At 32.5% G+C, this 20,204-nt stretch overlaps 1 protein-coding gene across 8 annotated transcripts in view; it reads right to left on the bottom strand.

Moving 5' to 3' along the window:
- Window positions 1–20,204, bottom strand: part of LOC106459899 (calmodulin-regulated spectrin-associated protein 2-like) — a 110,553-nt gene that overhangs the window by 68,212 nt on the left and 22,137 nt on the right. Inside the window, exon 1 of one of the 8 annotated variants that reach the window (XM_022386846.1) lies at window positions 7,824–7,893. The exons of 6 other annotated variants lie outside the window; for them this stretch is intronic. In XM_022386846.1, the coding sequence (XP_022242554.1) occupies window positions 7,824–7,826 (3 nt within the window). In that variant the 5' untranslated portion in view covers window positions 7,827–7,893. Of the gene's footprint in view, window positions 1–179; window positions 364–7,823; window positions 7,894–20,204 lie in introns of those variants that run through there. One more of the 8 variants, XM_022386841.1, reaches the window with a different exon arrangement.

The following is a 20,204-nucleotide window of genomic DNA, read 5'->3' as shown; positions in this document are numbered from 1 at the left end:
CACAGATCTCAATAATTCCAACACTGTAAAACTTCTAGGTGTACATACAAATCATGATTAATGAGTTGGAAGTATTTTTGGTAGATAAAGACTTTCCTGAGGGCTAAAACAGACCTAGTGGCCCAGTCCCGACCATCTGTTCACTTTACAATTACAAGAATAAGCTAAGCACTTTTTACCAGCGTTAGTTCCTTTTTGTTCAGTTCTTTGATGACGAACATAGATTCCATAAGATGCACCATTGTGAAAATGGTTCCAAAACTACGATGCAAGCGATCAATGAGGTGATTACCTGACACGTTAATACATCACTAAGCACAGTTCCATGTTTAATACTCATTACCGAGCCTTCTCAACCTACTGGCAACCCGGCCTACACACAACCTACGATATATCCGAACACACATACGACCCTCCCCAAGGCCGGCGCTATGTGTGTGGGTGTGTCATTTAGAGGCTGTGACGGTGACAGGTATGCCCATATGTTTGTACCCCGAAGAACGTCTTTTTTTTTAGCATTCAAGTTCTTAAATCTTGAATACTTACTTTAACCTGTTATTCGAATCAGAAATTCGGATGGGAATTTAACATCAGAATCACTAAAAGATGTTTTATATAAAATGCAATTACAATAAATAAAAAGGCAATTACAAACACAAAACTGGCTGCTACCATCATCATTATGAAAGTAATTCATATAAACATACACATATACATATTTGAACATAGATAGTACTGCTAATAACTTTAAAGGTTTTACGAATAATCTCTAATTAAACTTAACGCTACCGGATATCTGACGTCAGATGGTCAGTATTCAAATCTGAACCTGTTCCCAATCGGACGTTATGAATAGCTTACGTCATTACAAACGGTCGCCTGACATCATCTACGCTGTATTTTAATCTAATTGCTAACAGAACAAAACATCACTTTTAATACTTACATTATCAAGACACTAACCAGATGAATATAGCAAACATGGGTGTACTTTGTAACCTACATTTATTTTCATTATTCACAAAACTTTAAAGACAATAAATGAATTATATTTCTTATGTGCGATCGTAAGACGTTTTCAATAACGAAATAGTAAACTCATGCCAAGAAACAGCTGCGTTGATTTTCACATGGAAGTATGTCAATGAAATTCCATTATAAAACGTAAACCAGTCTAAAATGTCCAATGCAATAAGCAAGGTTATGCATATATTTTACTTATCTTACACTGTTAATTTTCAATAGTATGATTTCAAATTTGATGACGAGGAATCCACTTTTTAGAAAATAAAGTATGATAGCGGCTTGAACGAGTAGTAAAAAACTTTATTACAAATATTATAATCGTTTTTCTTTCACTACCCATTCACGATGTCTTCAAAGCCTATAATACGATCTTCTTCTGGGGATTCTTCAATCGTTGACATAAACTAAACGCGTGATAATTACCGTCTTTGTCAATGAAATCCTTGCATTTCTGGCATACATGGTTTGTTTTAAATACCATTTTATACCATACTCAACATAAAGACCATCAAGGGTGTTGGTGACAGGTTATTACTTATCTGTTTACTTGAGGTCACTGCTTCAGTTTATTTGTCGAATTTCACGCAAGGCTAGTCGAGGGCTATCTGCTCTGTTATTATTCGTTTCATGAAAAAACAGTTTTTGCATTAAGTCCTTTTATTTTTTACCACCAAGAGCACAATTTTGATGATTAATTAAGCAATAATAATTGCATTATTTGTTCTACAAGTTACAGATATAGAAAAACAATCAACAGAAGGAAACATAAATTATTGGCATTCTTGGGCAAATATTACCTTAAGTTTTGCACTCACAAAAATTTGGTTACATACATAACCCATAGATAACAAGCCTGTGAATTTAAACTTCATAAAAGTTGTTTTGGTTTTAATAACGGGTTTTCCATGACTTAGCTACACAGAATTCGAAAATAATATTAATTTTTTTCTATCACATAAGGATTTTTTACAAATCGAGAAGAAATAAACTCTGACTTGGATCAAATTATTATTTCGTTTACCACAATGAACATTTTTTATTATTATGTCTGGGTTCTAGAATGATTCATAAGACTCATGTCACAATTGATCTAGAGAAATCTATTGCCAGTGGTTGTCATCATTTTATGCAAAACAAAATGTGACTTGATTTCAATGAAAATTATGAATGTGATGGAGAAAAATGGATATCATTTTAAGATTCAGCTTATAGGAATTACCGTAGAACATGTAAAAATTTCAAGATAATAAAACCATTGCAGGCCTGTGTAATGCATTCTTGGTCTAAATGCATGAGGTACAAATTGAATAAATTCTTGAAACTGAAGTGCTGAAGTTGCAAAAACAAATTATGAAAAGAAAAAAATTATACTGTATAATAGATTATTTAAGTTAAAATTAATATTTTATATAGAAAATCTCATATTTTGCTTAGTGTTAGAGCTTATGAGAACGTTTTCATTTGAAAAGTATGTATGAACATTAACAAGATCTCATCATTTCAGAAATTTGTAAAGAGGTATGTATGCATTCGAACTACACTGTAGATAAGTGCCTATTCATCGCCAGGATAATTCAAACTACATTAGGTAAAAGTAGTTGAGAATAGCTTCCATTGTTTAATTGGAATCAGAGCATGAACCACTTTTGCATGCAACCTGTTGATACTCCATGATCATTGGCTCCTGGTAACTTCAGGTGCCATATTATACACCGATCAACTCTCCTACATGTTGTAGTGTAATTTTTGCTTAGAGCAAAACAACACAATGGGGTATTTGTGCTCTGTCAACCGCGAAGAATCTAGCACTGGATTTTAATACTGTAAGTCCATAAACTTACCAATGACCAATGTTCCCTCTAATTTTATCAATCCATGTGCACCAGTTTCAAGGCAATGTGCAGATGTGCACAACCATTTTATATATTTTTATATATAATTTTATTATTTTATTTCCCTTCTCTCCCATATTTCCTTATCTGCACAAGCTAAAGGCTGAAATATGTTACTTAACAGAACCTGCTCACTATAATTAAATCTACTATTACTAGCCCTATTAGTACTGTTTTTAACATCCTGAAAGTCATTATTAGCCATCATATCCTTTGCATACAAAGGCTTGCATTCCTCTTTAAATCCTGCTGCTATTTCCCACAGTTTACCCTTCTCGTTATTCAATTGCTTCTACCATATTTATGATAGCTTCCAATTTCTTCTCCAACCTAGAATCTCTTCATACAAGGTGTACATCCTCACTACTAGCTTCCTTAAATAAACATGCCAGTCCAAAGTATCCCATGCATATCCTGTTTCACAGCCACAGAAAAAAGGTCAGTATCTTGCCGCACTATGCCATAGAATATCTTAGGTACCTTTCAGATATGTATATTTATTTACATATAACCATAATAATAATGACACAATGTGTCATGCTGTTAAAAGGAATTAGGCAATGATTCTATTTTTTCTGTACTTCCATATGGTAATGACTATAACAACAAGGTACCTCATTTTATGAAGTCTCACTTCTTTGAGTACAAAATACTTCAACTTCAAATGAAACATGGATTGAAAGGCTTTTCCTGCAAAATTACTGTAATTTTGAAAGTTTTATCCACAGCAATGGGTGTTACTTTAAAAATAAAATCTTATAAACCCTCTAAATGTTTCTTCTTCTTTTTCAGTGAATCTTTATCAGCTTAAAAATATATTTAGTATACCTAGAAGATTAAAACAGATAAATATATTTTTACATAAAGATCTTACATAGTCTTGTAATACCTTATTGTAGTATTGAAATTTTAATACTAGGAAAGTTGAAAATATACTTATTGTTAATTGTAACACAACTTATATTTCCAAAATGCAAACATAAAGTAAATGGCTTCTTCCTGTAAACTTGCAAAATGTATTTAGTCTTATAGCATTAACTAAAAGGCAATCACATTAATTTTCACTCTGAGCTATAATTTTTGTGTGCAAACTTCTGGCTACAACTTCAAAAACTTTAATGCTTTATGTAGTTATTTTTACAATTTGAAATGATTACTTGTAGAAACAGACTGCTCCTACCTACAAAGTCCACTATTGGATTTAAAAAAGTGCATACCTTGTGTTTTACAGGTTTCTCTTTTTAAAAATGAAACATTAAAGTAGTTAATTATGACATAACTTATTTGAACAGTCCCTATTAATTATTGAAATCCTTTCAGAAAACATAAACAAATGCCCTGTTCTAGGCTATGTTTTTATAAATTTAGAAGTCTGTATTGTTTCATCAGCCAGAGGGAGTTTGATGTAGTATAATAGGAATGGCTTAATAACTAGAGCCTTCTTGAAAGTTTAGGAAATAAGTTGAATATTATAAAATATAAGTTAGGTTTGAGTATATGATAAGTAATTACCGAGTTACTGAGTTTGTCTGTTTCAGTTAGTTTTATGCTTATTAAGTTTGTGTTTTGACAAAGAAATACAGACAGGAGAAAGTACCATGTGTACAAAAAAAGTTAGCAAGTGACATTGTTGTATTAGTGTCTACTGAGAACTTAGGCCTATAAGCAAATGCTGGTTAAGCTAACTTAGAATTTGTAGTCAAAAAAGAAAACACTTTTGTTACAATTAAGTGGACTGGATTTTGCATCCTTCTTTTTATCAAATAACCCAAAAGAGCTTACCCAATAATATAATTGTTAAAACAATTATACTTTCCTAACTCTTTGAAACTTTTAAAATGTGTTCCAGAAACTTCACAAACAAACACACTGTACATATGTGAATACTGATCAAATTGCTACTAAGTGGATACCATAGTAAATTATAAGTTATCTCTCATGGCTCATAAGTTGCTCCATTAATATTACAATTTATTACATGCACAAAATATACTCCAAGAAACCTGTATTCTGTTGACACTACAATTTGTCTCACAGTGGGATAGCAATAAGTTAATGGACTTACAAAATTAAAATTAGGGGTCTGACTTCCTATAAAGAGCAGACAGCCAATTGTGCAGCTTTGCATTTATGCAAATACACTAACATCCATTTGGAGAACAAAACAGTAAATATATGAGTAAGATTGAAAAAGAGTATTTACCTTAGCATAAATATGGGTTATTAAATAGTGCTTCATACAAAAATAATAATGTTGGAAATCAAAAACAAAATGCACATTAGTCACAATATGGCCTTTTCATAGCACTTATGAAATTATTGCAAAATGTCTTGAAAACAAAATAAAACACGTATGAAAAATTAAATAAAATGCAGTTAAAACTCAGTATACTAGTGAAGTTAAGATGTAATTGTTACTGTGGCATCAACCAACAAAAACTGCTTTCACTGTGAAAGTGTTTGTGGCAGATAAAAATTACAGTTTGTTACTCTCTAAGTTTTTATTTCAGCTTTTCACCAAAATAAGTAACATAATATGCAGTCTCAGACAAAAGTATTACAGCAGTTTGAAAAAAAAAGAGAAAAGCCACAAAGAATGTTATTTCTGTATTTCTATTTGTTGTATTTAAATATATAAATGAAAGTAGATATTCAGCTTTACAAAACAACAAATAACATGCAAAAACTAATTTAATACTATGGCAAAAGTACATGAGCAATCAACATATTTCATATGAAAATCATTCATTGGTAATTATTGACAGTTGTCACAATTGAAAACCAACACCTGACAATAAATGTAGAGTAAATAACTAAATAATCATAAAGTGCTGAAAAATAAATTGAAAATTTACAATTCAAAAAAGCAACAAAATCAGTTAAACCTATAAAGCAAGAAAAATCCCAAAATGGCAGTGGTACAACACAAACAATTTGCATAAAGACTCGGTTTACCGAAAAGTACTGTGAGTACTATTATTGACAAACACAGTAGAACTGGAACTACTGCAACTAGCTCCAGATATGGGAAAACAAGCAATATTTTTGCAAAATCTAAGAAGGATTGTTTAAGCAGATACGGAAAATCCTTGGATTACTTACTGCAAATGATTTGACCTAAGAATTGACAGAAAATAGTCAAGAAATTCACAAGCAAACAATTCAACATTACCCTAATAAGATGAATGTTCATGGGTAAAAAACAAGATGCAAATCTCTGTTAAAAACAATGTACAAAAAAAGTGACTGGAATTTTCCATTGAATACTTGAAGAAGCCTGATGATTTATTCAACAAAATTTTATGCTCAGACAAAATATAACTTTTTTCACCAAAAAAGCAATATCATGTCTGGAAGAAGAGTGGAGATGAATTTAAAGAAAAGTTCATCATGCTTAGTTTTTAAAATGTTAGAGGTTGTGTGATGATATGGGTTTGTTTTTCTTTCTAAATGAATGCTGCAAAACATTAGGAAATTTTGCACACTCATTTGTTACCCTATGTTAAAAGGCTTATTAGAAGGAAGTTGGTATTCCAGCAGTATAATGATCCCCGCATTCTGTGAAGTCTACAAAATAATTTATTAAAAAGAAAATTACAGTAATGGATTGGCCATCTCAGTCCCCAGAATTAAACTCCATCAAGATATTGTGGATTAAATTGAAGGCTGCTGTACCGAAAAGGAAACTAAAGTTGACCATAGAACAAAAATCTATATGTTGAAGAATGGGCAAAAATAAACCTCTAGGAAGATGACAGGAACTGGTTTCAAAATAAAATAAACATTAGAAGCTGTAAAACAAGCAGCCAATGGACACAAAAAATTATAGGGGGGTCCAAATACCGTTGTCAATGTATGATAGTAGTTTTGCATTTTATGTATTAAGTTGTTTTATTATAAAGCTGAATCTATTATGTGTATTTTTCAAAAGAACAATTAAACATGACGGAAATTTGTATCTGCTCCAAACACTTTTGTCTGCCACTGTATTTATGTATATGCATTATCCATGGGCATGCTTTCAGACACAAAATAATATAACAGTAAAATATGTAGGGTTTCTCATACTTAACGACACGTCGCAACAGTCTTTTGTAGTGTCAAACAAGGCCTACATTATATACACACACACATACATACATATAGTGAATTCAATGTCCATAACAATTGCCTACTACCCATAACCTAAATATACACGTACTACCCGACCCACTCTATTATTGCGAAAAACGGGCGTACACCAAGTATGGTAATCAACTCTTTAACATCGCGTTTGAAAACACCCATGAACAATTAAACTCCGTGCAAGTTGTGACAATTTTGGAAATGTACTAACTTTACTAGTGTTATATAACAAGACAAGAAACGCACAACGAACATAACAGATGACAGACCAATCTTTAAATATATCATTTATTAATGAATGCAATTTCTACTACTACCACACAGCTTTTTTTAACATTAATTAAATGCCTGTGAAAATCGCAGTTCAAGTAAAGTTAATAATGTTATATACATCTACATGCTAGTATAAGCTGTGCACTGATGCACGAATTTCATACTGTATGCGTGTCCATTTATTCTAACACCCAGTAAAGCTTACTAAAGTCAAGCTGAAACTTCAGTAGTAAACTAAATCTTGATATCAAAAACGTAGTAAATAACCTTTTAATCGCTTTACAATGTATGATTATTTTGTTACAAAAATGATTATGTTTTTTTATTACTTTATGATTACTCATAGGAAAAGTTTAAAATTATTGTAAAAAATTGTATATTATCTATAGCTGGATAACATTTCTATAAGACATAAATTATCGACCTGTTTTTATCTCGTTCACATGTTGCATCATATCAAGTAATTTTAAGTTTCTACCTATTATACATTTAGTATAAAGAACTTACCATAAAACAGAGTGAAATCACCCATTTTCTAATCAAAATACATAGGGAACCCCAACAATAATAAGTGGGGTTTCTTGCAACATACATATAATTTTTTCGTGTGAATAGTACGTTATTAGAGGTTCTGTCACCAACAAAGTCAGGAATCCACAAGCAATTTGATACATTGATAGTTAGAAATACGTATTTAAGTAGCTTATTGGAACTCTATCGGTAATTCCATACGTAAAACTCCATGCTTGTTTGTTTTAGAAATTTCGCGGAAAGCTACACAAAGGGCTATTTGTACATAGCTGTCCCAAACTGTGAACTGATACTTATTTTCAATTCAGTTCTTGACAGTTATTTTGATTTTAAATCTTACAGGCCTCGAAAAAGTCTGAGACAATCGGGGCGCTCAGAAACTGTTGAGGTGACAGACTATGGCAGAAACGCAGCTAATAAAGATAATCCACAGTCAACTCCTGCGCTGCTCTTGTTTGACGGAATAGTGCGTTTTAGCGTTAAGAGGTTTCTTGGATTCACAGTCCTAGCACACTAACAAGCCACGCGCTGCCATACACACGTTTATCTCTACGAGATTATCAACCAGATTGCAATTATAGAAAACACTACATATGTAAAATAATATTCAAAGCTATTTAACAATGGCTTACATGTCAACTTTGCAAGAATGTATATTAATATTTAATACTGTAGTTTCATCAAATTAAGGCTTAAGTTAAATAATTTGACATATTCATGTTAAAAAATAAGTGCATGTATTCACTAGGTATATATCACAGATATAATCATATACTACAAAGGCGCAATAAAAACCGATGGTAGGGAGAGTTAAAAAAAAGAAGGAAAACACACATATGCGTGTATCTTACACAGAGAATTTAGTACGATATATTAAAACGATTTTGAATGTGTAAATCACCAATTCACGTGACGGCCATGGCCCATATAAAGTCGCTGTGGAATATAATGCATCAAAAAATACGTTTTGACATAGCTTGGCGTTACGAAAGTAGTGATGTTACCGAAAATTTATCAATTTTGGAAAGGGTAGTAATACCCCTTTCTGAATAGGGCATTTATGCACGCTCAGATGATAAAGGTGAGTTCAGACGGGGAGTTAGAATCTCCAAGACGGGGATATCCCTCATAATTAATGGAATTGGAAAACAAAGGAATATGGATCAACTTGGTGTCACAGAACCATCCAGAAAGAGACCTGCAACAAGTTTTACCCCAGCTGTATTGAGCAAAGTTTGACTTCTTGTAACAGCAGGATATCCACATTAGAAAAAGAAAAAAAAGAAGTCCACGTGTTCTACATAAGCAGCATGCAACATAATAAAAAATATCTATACCAGGAAACGAAGCAACAGGGTATGAATTCACAAAGATAAAAATTTCAGTCATACACGCACCTCCACCCGTTAAACCGTCGCATATGTCAAGCAGCTGGAGAATGAAATGGGTATTGGTATTATTCCATTAGAAGACATACCTGTGAAGTCCCTGAAGTCGCCAGATGCAGCGTCTATATATGGTTTGTTTACTGAATTTCGCGCAAAAGCCATTCTAGAGCTATCTGTTCAATTTTCAAGTGATACACTATGGTAAAAGCAGTTAGTCAACACCACCCACCACCAACTCTTGGACTACTCTTGTCAGTCCAAAGTGTCTTTTTTTTGTGTGTGTGGTATCTAGGCGTGAACCAATGAACCTCAGATCCACAGTCCGGCATGGTAACCATGCACCAGACTACGCTTAGCTCTCATCAGTCATTACAAATATTTATTGAGCCATACCATTCTTTTTGTTTTTATACCACAAAGCTACATCACAGGGTATCTAAACTCTATCCACCACAGGAAATCGAACCTCGTATTTTAGCGTTGTAAATTAGTAAACTTACAGCTGACCCATAGGAGGGAGGGGAGCACATGAGTAAGCATTTATGTCTCACGAGTATTGAAAACTTGAAATTAAACAAGCAAGTACGTGAGTACGATTTCTTCAAAAGTGTCTCACAAATGTGGAATCTCCCTTATGAAAATATATCATGCAGTTTTGACAATAAAATTCTAAGATAATTGTTTTAATGGATGTCAATTTAATCTGTATCGCACTTGGAATTACATATTTAAGCCAACACCGCCAATCTCTTCACTTATATATAAAGGTTAAAGCATTTTCCGCAATTACCATTTCACAATAAAACCATCTCATCAAAATTAAATATCGCACAAAAAATATAGTGATACTTTTCCTGAAGTTATAACCAATTACTTTTATAACTGTCCAACCATTTAAAAACAAGTTTTAATTTCAATGTTCTCATAAAAAGTCTGGTTCTTTGCAAATTGTACTTGCTCAAGATGAGCAAGTGTAAAACAAATGTTCAAGGATTTGCTACACTCACCATAAAAACGGTTTAAGAATATAAGTTATATGAACGTCAAAAATAAACAATATTACAACTTACACAATTAAGCTTTCATACACTAGAAAAACACAGCGAGAATTTGAACGAAGCTATGAATGTGAACAATGAGCCTCCTTCCACCAGTATTAACATATCAGTCGCAACAGCTACTAAAGGCTATCACAGTTTCCTGCTGTTTACAAACATATCGTTTTAAAATTTATACAGTGGAGAAGTTAACAAAAATCCTGCTGTCATGACTATAACAGTAATAAAAACTATGATTTATTTTATGAATAAATATGTTTAATGTTGGTCGTTACCAAGTTTACAAACATGTTTTATATTAAAATACGGCAACATCAATCTTATGTATATTGCGAACCGTGGTGTCTGTCCGAGCGTTCATCTGTCTCCCGTTTTAAAAGCTGCACAAAGCTCAACATTCACGTTTGAAATGACGGGAGAACAGGCATGAATAATGTTGATACCAAATTTTATTTCGCAGGCAGGATATTCTACACTAAATTGTTAGTAATTAATCACACTATCATAACATTTCAAAATGTGACGTAACTTGCGGCTCTTAGCATGACTGAAATGCTCAACAACTACTTTTCGCGGTGGGAGGTATAAATAGCTCAGAACTTTTGGCTCTGAGTGAAACCAAGAGTCCAACACAATTCACCCTTTTAAAGTTCATGAAATAATTTAAAATTGATAGATTAACTTAAACTTTTCACGTCACTGGGGACTGGTAGTTTTGCTTGTTACCTAATAAATTATCAGTGATCTATTTTGACATTGAGATTAACCAATTTGTTTTATCTCTTTCTAACCAATGTGCACCGATTCCTCTTCACAAGTGTAACTGACAAAAACGTTTAAAAGAAAATAACCCCATGCTTGACCAAAACGATCATTATATACTTCTTTTCTGTGACACTGGCGATACAGTTGTCATTAACCTTTTAGCAGTGACACAGTCCTCAAAATCTGAACGTAGAGTTCAATACATATTACACACCACAAACTCTTCACATGTATAATGATTTTGTGTAAAATAACCCTGCAATAACGAGGGCAATATGGCTTAAAGCTCAATACTGCACTATTTCTAATTCAGTTTCGTAATTTTGTGTCTCAATGAGCCTGACAATTGATTAATCACGGCACATGAAACATGAGACAGCACTTTTCTAGGAGCTTGATATATATATATATATTGTAAAAGTATTTCGTGTAAATTTAATCAAATTTTGCCTTGTAAAACATTTTGAAATGCGTATTATTAACGAAACCTATTTCAAACATCCGAAAAATATTTTGTTACACGTAAGACCAAATTGAATAACTATTTGCATATTGATTTTCATGATAATATATAAACAATGTGATACTTTTTTTCATGTCAACTAGTAACTAAACTGTGCGAAATTTTACTCAAAATATATAACAATTTTAAGCGCATGTCCTTTTATTTATTGAAACATTAATTGTACAGAAGTTCCATTTTGGTACCTACAATAACGTGCGTGAAATAAGAAAAATAGTTTATATATAACTCAGGTTTACAGTATACCATACTAATCATATATCTTCCTAATGTTTTTTTTTTGAAGTGTTAGTAACTATTCACATTCATACATTTTTTTTAATATATTTCAAAGTGTTACAAAATTGTGTCTTGTTGAATAAAGCACTTACAAATAGAAACAAGGGGCATATTTGCTATCCTATTATACAGACTCACCCTTTCCCACGTGGAGGAAGACAATCCAAAATCAAGCCCTTGCTGACTAATCCTGTTTCGACTTTTTTTTATTCGGAAACGATTCACCCAGCAATTAAATTTATTCTTTTCACTTTTCTTGTTTTTTCTTAACTCCAACTGACTAGGGTTCTTACGTAATAGCTCAATTTCTTCTATGGACAACCAATTGTTTAAGTAGGTATTAAGGCGAGACATCATCGTGTGAATACATTCTAGTTTGGTATCTTGTCCTCTCAGTTCTGTATTCCAAGGGCACTGGTTTTGCTGGAAGAGACCATGAGATGACGAGGTCATTTTCTCGTCAAAGATTGTACCTTCGAACCAGGTGTGCTCTGATATAGATCCGGGATAAAATATTGTGCTGTAATGGTTGCCATCTGAAATTTCACTTCTTAAAAGATTACTTCCACATTGTTTCTTAATATATTTTTGCCTTTTTAATGACTTACTACAGTATGTTTTACTCGTGTCCTCAGACGAGTTTTCATACCACGTGAAAATACTGGGCTTATAGGAGAAAAATCTTCTCCCACTAAACGGTCTTTTAAATCCTCTTAATTGATCAACTTTCTTTGTAACGACATATTGCGAGGTGCCATCGGTAATATATGTCCTATCGCAGTTCGTGTAATCATTGTAAGTTAATCCCAAGAATTCAAACGAACACGAATCCTTTGATATTTTATCTGATTTCCTCTTTAATATTCTGTTTAAGTACGTACACAACCGATTAAGGAGCTTCTTTCGAGCTTTTTGATGCTCAATGCTTTTGCTGCCAATACATTTAGATTTGTCAGTCAAAGAACTAACAGTATTTATTCCATACTGACCCATACACGTCATGTTCCTCAGAAATACGTACTATGGAGTAATAAAGAAGTATGTTCCACCGTTGCAACGCATAGACTTATAAAAGTGCTGCTTTCGTTAGAATTACAAACTTGTCACTCTATGTAGTAAAGGTAGTGAAGAAAAGCGAGGTAATACTAAAACATACAATACGCTTCATGAAATTAAAGGAATGGAAGTTTTATATTCACATACGACAGACTTCTCAATCTAAAAAAATGGAAAGCAATCACCTTGAGTAGTACCAATCGATAAGGTGTAGTAAACAATCTAACACGAAATGCCACTAGATATCCGTTGGATGAGAAGCGATTCACTCGAGTAACGTTTATATTGGTTAGAATTAGCCCAAGGGAAGAGTGATGCTTCTCGTTCTGCATGGCTTCCCCAGCAATATATAAACAGAGAACTTCATCATGACCTTCATCTTAGGTGAATGTCAGCCATAACCCTACCAGTTAAAACCTTGAATTTCTTCACACGGGTACACAATGCAGCAATTACTTCGTACATTTCACAACTGATTAACAACCAGTACACGCAGTTTTAGGCTAGAAAATTAACAATATATTGTTAATTATAATTTTATACATATAAAATTTTTATCCCTGGATTAAAACTATCATTCATTACATTATGTGAATGATTTTTACTCATATATCTCATGAGTCATTTGGCTAGCAGTTACCTATTTATGCGACTGCAACAACGCAGAAATATGTAAATAACCTCAAACGCTTTTGAATTTAAACTCTGCCAACAATGAACAATAAATTACCAAACACTCATGGAACTGGTTTCATTACCAAAAAGTGGAGAGCAACTTGTCCTATGTATCTATTTTTGTATATGCTCAGCATCATATAATGATAAACGGATTTATGACTTTATAGTGCACTGGTTATAAAATGGTACTAATCCTGATCATGTGTGATAGCCAAATGATGGAATTAATAAGACTCACTGCAGGATACATTTTGCTCACATAGAATTATTAATAAGAACTTCTTAGTGAGAGTAAAGAAGAGAGTATATTATTATGTAAGTCACACTACATCTGCTATATCCATTGCCCATCAGGCCTTTCAGCTAATACCTGGGTTCTTAGAGTGGAATTTATTACTCTTAACTACTGTATCAAATACTAAGCCTGGAGTACACACATGAAGTTTGTGAATAACAAGTATTTTATTTATTTATCATTCATGTGGAGCAGATTATTATTTTCACCAGACTAGTTCTGATTTCACAGTTTTAAGTTTCTAGGGCTTGTTATTACTGCTAATACAACTAAGTCTGAAGTGGCTAGATGTGTATATTAGAACTAACAATAAAATACTTTAGTTTTTTTTTGATTTTCTTTATTATAGTTATTTTAATATAACCCTATTGACCTAATAAATTTCTAATAGTCATAAATAAAATTTTCCCAAAAGCAGCACAAGGATGGAACTGGAAGCCATATCCAAGCTCTCCCCTCAATTGCTGAAAGCAATGAATTACAAATGGACAATGCCACCAACATTATATTTGCAACTGACCCGCAGGTAATACTGCATAAAATTCAGAGGTTGGTTCTCTGATGGATGACAGCAAGCAAAACAACTGCATGGTAAGGCCATAACCTGAATGTATGTGCCAAACCATTCAAGGGTAAAGCTACAAGAGGAAGCTGACAAGCTTGCACAAGAAGCCCATTCATAAAATACAGCATAATTCTATTTACAGGATATTTACCTAATCTGCACTACTATAGTAACAGAGGAAACTATGGAGAGCCAGCACTGACATTCAGAGTGAAGGAGGCTGTTGGAGAAAAACGTACTGTAAGGTGTAGCTGGGAATAGAAAAAAGATGTGAATCAATAAGACAAAACACAGCCAGAAGGCCTTATATAACATCAATAAACCATCTCCCTTTCATCACCTGCAGAACAGCCAGTTTCCATATGAGGGGTCAGCATCTTACAGTGCAACCCCTGGCATTTTCACTTAGCTCAACTTTAGTTGGCTAGGATATAACAGATGTAGTACTAGTTGAAATACTTTTAATCAGCAAATTGCTTAACATCAAAGTGTTATGGTGTGAAATGGATTATGTTGATGAAGTAGAATTTTAATTAAAATACTGGAATTTAAAAACAAATACTTAATATACCTGAGTAAAGATATATTCTTCTAAGTTATAAAAGGATTTTATCCATAATATCTGCATATTACATGCATACAGTCATGCAATCTGATTTCTGCCAATCTTTATAACACAGATCAAGGTTTCCTTGAAAACATGAAAGCTGCAGAACAATTAACTTTTCTTCATGCTAAATATTGCTGTAATTAAACCTCTGAAAAATTATACATTTTTTCACATTCTGAAAGCTGCTATTTTAAAATATAGAATGAAATAAGGAAGCACTTTCCCTATCACATCAGTAAAGTGGACTATGCTTTTTATAAACAGTATTACTGTGCCATACAAGTTTATTTCTAATCTAATTTTCATCACCTTACATTGTTTTCAATACATAACCACTTTTAATATAAATTAGACCAACGAAGTGTTGAATGCTGTTTCATAAGAAAAAAACTAGATCAGGTATTTTGTGAGCAAGGAATTGTACATCAAAATGAATAAATTAATGTATAGCACTTAAACCTTTTTTTCTAAGGGCAGTATGCTCTAAACATCATGGATTAATTCAAAATACAATAAACATTTCTCATATTTCTAGATTTTTTCCCATGAAGCTTCTTCTTGAGAAAACAAGTTTATGAAGGTATATACCCCCCCCCCCAAAGGTGGGGTCAACATGACTATATATATATATATACTATATATATATATATATATATATATATAGTGTGCATGTGTAGCCTCCACCCTTTTTAATTTCATCTAGTGAGCTCTTTGACATTTCCAACATCAACAAAACTCCATATCGTGGAGTTGAGCAATCTAACCACCAGGCCATGCCTGATCCCTGCACATTAGGACTTTTACTGCTGAGGTTATGAACTCTGGTACTTTTAGTGTATAAAATCTCTTTCTTGAGTGATTAGAAAATACAGTAAGTGGCTAATATTCTGATGTTCCTATTGATCATCTTATTTGAGGTTGTCATTCATAATATAATTTGATGTTTTTCAAGGGCTTTGTTTTTGGAAACAAGTGGAAAATTTGGGTAATTTTTTCAAAGTTTGGTTCATAAAAGTATACTCAATCTTTTGATTTATATATTTATGTTTGAAGACAACAGTTAAATGACAATTTTACCATACATTACAGGTACTTGATGTCAGTCAACATTCAATTATATCATTCAAAATCATAGCATTTTTAGGTATTATAAATATAGCACCAGTACAAGATTTCTAATAAACCATAATGTTACCTTATCATTTTATAATCATTCAAGTTAAACAATTTTAAAGTTTTATTTTTCATAATCCCTACTCAAATCAACTTGAAAAAAAGTTTAAAAAAATAAAACCATCGAAGCTACTTAACATCGTGTTTGTCTACCATAATTGAAATGCAAATTTGTTGAAGTTATTAAGGCTTAACACCATATTTAATACTTCTTTAACCCCTTTTTTCTTTCACAAATTTTTTCATGCCTCAAAAAAATCGTCATTTGCTTTCATTCATCTTTAGCAATTATTGTCATATTTTCTACTAATGCCATTTTCTGTACAGTAGAGAATCACGTAGTGTGAAATATTACAATAAAAATTTTGTTTTAAACCTGCATGTTACATTATTGGAATAATTATTTTTCTTTATGGAATCACATGAAATGGCATTCAAATATTCAAAAACACATTAATTTTCTGAAAAACTCTGAATTGTAAAAGATTGTACTAAACTTCAGAACAGTACTTCTGTTCAACTTATACTGCCATAGGATTACAAAAAAAATTATAATAAAAAAAAAAAAAAACTAGGTAACATAAATTCTTCCATTATTCATTATTAAATGGTCATACACTTGTGAACAAGTACTTTACTGCAAGTTGAAAGATGATTGCTTGTTTACGTACATGTACCCTGACTGAATATTTGTCAACATTCCTAATTCTTTCTACTTTAGGTACAGAAGTTGCTCATGCAGGAACACTGCATGCTGCTACGAAGATCCTATGCAGGAGAGCTTATGTATCATATCTTACTAATCCAGATTATATATATCCCAGTCCATATCTGTAAAAATTCCACCTTCGAGTACTAAAATGTTTTATGTACAAGCTAAAGCACTAAAAATGAAACAAATTATAAAATGGTAAATAAATTAAATAACATCTTGCACTCTAATTAAACATCCACAGTTAATATAGATTGATGTATATTCAGTATTGTAACTATAAAATAATTATTTTTATTTAAAATATAAATAGCACATGCTGAATGTCAAGTTCTTTCTGTTGTACTACTTACTAGTTCTATCTACTACTCTCGGCTTATTAGATACAATTAAATATGTTCATCATTACAAGATTTGTGAATGAAGCTTGTAAACTCACACTAGTTTTTCAAAATCAAGGTTTCTCATTGCACATATTAAAACATAAAATTTATTCAATTCTATGGGAAATTCAACAATGTTCTTGCTATAGATTATGAATTTAGAAATTTTAAAGAGTATAATGTCATTTTAAACACCATCACACTTGCATTTTAGTTCATTGGGATATTGTTTAGGATAATAGTGAACAGCTGTAGTGTACTGACCACAACTGGTTTTACCTCCCACTTGTTTAAATTATTAAATATAGTTGATGTTAGCTATATATATAACAGTTTTGTATACAGCATGATATAACATGTTATACTTAGTTCCACTAGTTCTTATTATTACTTTCTTTTTCATATTAATGTCGGTTGTATCTTTCCTTAGTATGTGTTATTATTTCTGGAGTACTTTCTTTTTTCAAGAGGCTTACCATGTCTCTTTCCTGGCTTTTACAGAATATTTATTGTTATTATTGCTTGTAACCAGCTACGTTTGTTACAGGGGATAGTTAAATAAGACTGGTGGTAAAAGTTTTATACACACTACATATATTTGGCATGTTGCTTTCTTTTTATTACATTTAACACTGTTATATGATAATGGTCAGTTCAGGTATTTTATTTTTGATTTATTATTTTGTATCTTCATAAACACTAGTGTTTGTTTGTACTATGGGAAAATTACAGCTATAACTGGACAAAGTTTAAACTGTAACATATGTCTTAAATTATCACAAATGTGACTTGCCTCTGATATTATACAGTAGGAGTGACTTAATGAGTTTTCTTTGGACAAGAGGCATGCTAAGAAGAAGAGGAGAGCTAGGTTATGATTTCCAGAGTAATTTACTTCTATGTCAATAGTTCATGCCATCAGCTAGTGTTTCTGTGTTACCTAAGTAAGGTATAATAAATCATATATTTATTGCTACTTTCATTAACAGTACTGGTTATACTTGTTAGTATAGTGAATGTCATTACTTTTTATTCTGAGTTATTGTTTATTATTATACTTTTATTATAAAGACTGTTTTACACTGCTGGCTTAAAATATGTATTTAGGAAAAACCTAAGTCTCCTAAGCTGGCTGATTCTCATAAGATACATTTGGGATTACAGCCAAAAATACTGTTAACAGTAAAGGCACACAACTAATGAAACATTTTATTCTAATCTTTATGAAAAATTATGTAGAATTATGATAAAATTATAATTAATTAGCTATAATGATGGCCAGGTGGATTTGAGTTTTGCTCTAAGCACATAGCTCACTATAATCAGATGTTATTCTTATTATATACATGAGTAAAGTTGATTCTATCTTCTTTATTATTTCTAGAAGAGTAGTGAAGAAATAAAGTACTATTCATCTACACTTCTCACTAACAAGTTAATACAGAATATCTTGGTCACATTAAAATCTGTATTTGTCGCAAGTCTTTGATCCTCTTAATATACAAGTTCTAACATGTTAAATGAACCATTTCATAAAGCATGTACACATTTTATTACTAAACATTTCAAATTCTAATAATAAAAGTACAAATAAGTAGCTATACTAGCCAGGTAGATTTCGAGTTTCATTTTCAGTACATACACTATCCTACCAAAAGTCATGGGAGACACCTCTTATTGCAGAAAAATAAGTGTGACAATGAAATATGGAAACAGTTTGGCCTACAAAGGTGATTAGTGGTTCACTCGAAAGTCATTTTGAACTTGTACAAGGAAAGAGCTAACAGAGTTTTAGAGGGGAAAGATAGTTGTTTGTCATTTGGGTAAAATGTCTGTACGTACTATTGCGCAACAATTGAACATTCTTAAGCCAAGAATTGGTAACGTGCTGAAGGAATAGAAGTCCACAGGTGACAATGATCCCAAGAAACATGGGCATAAAATATTAACTGACAGGAGCCGATGTGCCTTAAGAAGGCTGTTTACCTCATCTCACCGTCAGACCCTAGAGAATCTGTGTTTGGAGATGCGAGCAGCCACAGGAAATCCTATAACTGTTTCCACAACACATCAAGAATTGTATGCCATGAATTTTCATGCAAGAGCTACAGTCCACAAGCCTTTGATAACAAAAACAAATGCACACTAAACCTGGACCGTGGAGTGACGAGTCATGCCACACACTCTTCCAGTCTAATGGACATGTTTGGGTATGGCAGATACCCAGAGAATGCTTATTACCCGAGTGTGTTGTCCCAACAGTGAAGTTTGGAGGTGGTGAAATCATGGTCTGGGGATGCTTCTCGTGGTATGGACTATGTCCACTATTCACAGTGCATTGATCCATGAATTCTATGTTAATGTTCTGAACAATTCTGTGTGTCCTACATTGTGACAATTTTATTATACCAGCCCTTACACCTTCCAACATGATAATGCTCCATGTCACAATGCAAGGATTGTGAACGCGTGGTTTGAAGAAAATAACATCAGAACATGGCAGTGGCCAGTACAGATCCCGCGACCTCCACCCAGTAGAACATCTTTGGGATGAACTGGAATGCAGAATGCAAGGCCAAAACAGCCCTCTACAGTAGTGGAGCTTACTAATGCTTCAGTAGTGGAACACAATACAATCAGAAATTTCTACCAGAAATTTGTAGATAGTCGTCCATGACGCATTGAAGCAGTCATTAAGGCCAAAGGCAAGCCAACATGCTATTAATTCCTTAGAATAAAGACGTTTTATTCATAAGTACCTGTGTCCCATGACCTTTGGTACGATATTATAGCTTACTTTGATTGAAAATTATACAGTAAACTATATAACATCTTAGGTGATTCACATTTGTCACAATTTAAGACAATGCTA

The sequence above is a fragment of the Limulus polyphemus genome, unplaced genomic scaffold (assembly GCF_000517525.1).
Source record: "Limulus polyphemus unplaced genomic scaffold, Limulus_polyphemus-2.1.2 Scaffold31, whole genome shotgun sequence".
Classification (NCBI taxonomy): Eukaryota; Metazoa; Arthropoda; class Merostomata; order Xiphosura; family Limulidae; genus Limulus; species Limulus polyphemus.
Note: the sequence above shows the minus strand (reverse complement) of the source record. Positions and strands in the feature narration are given on the sequence as shown.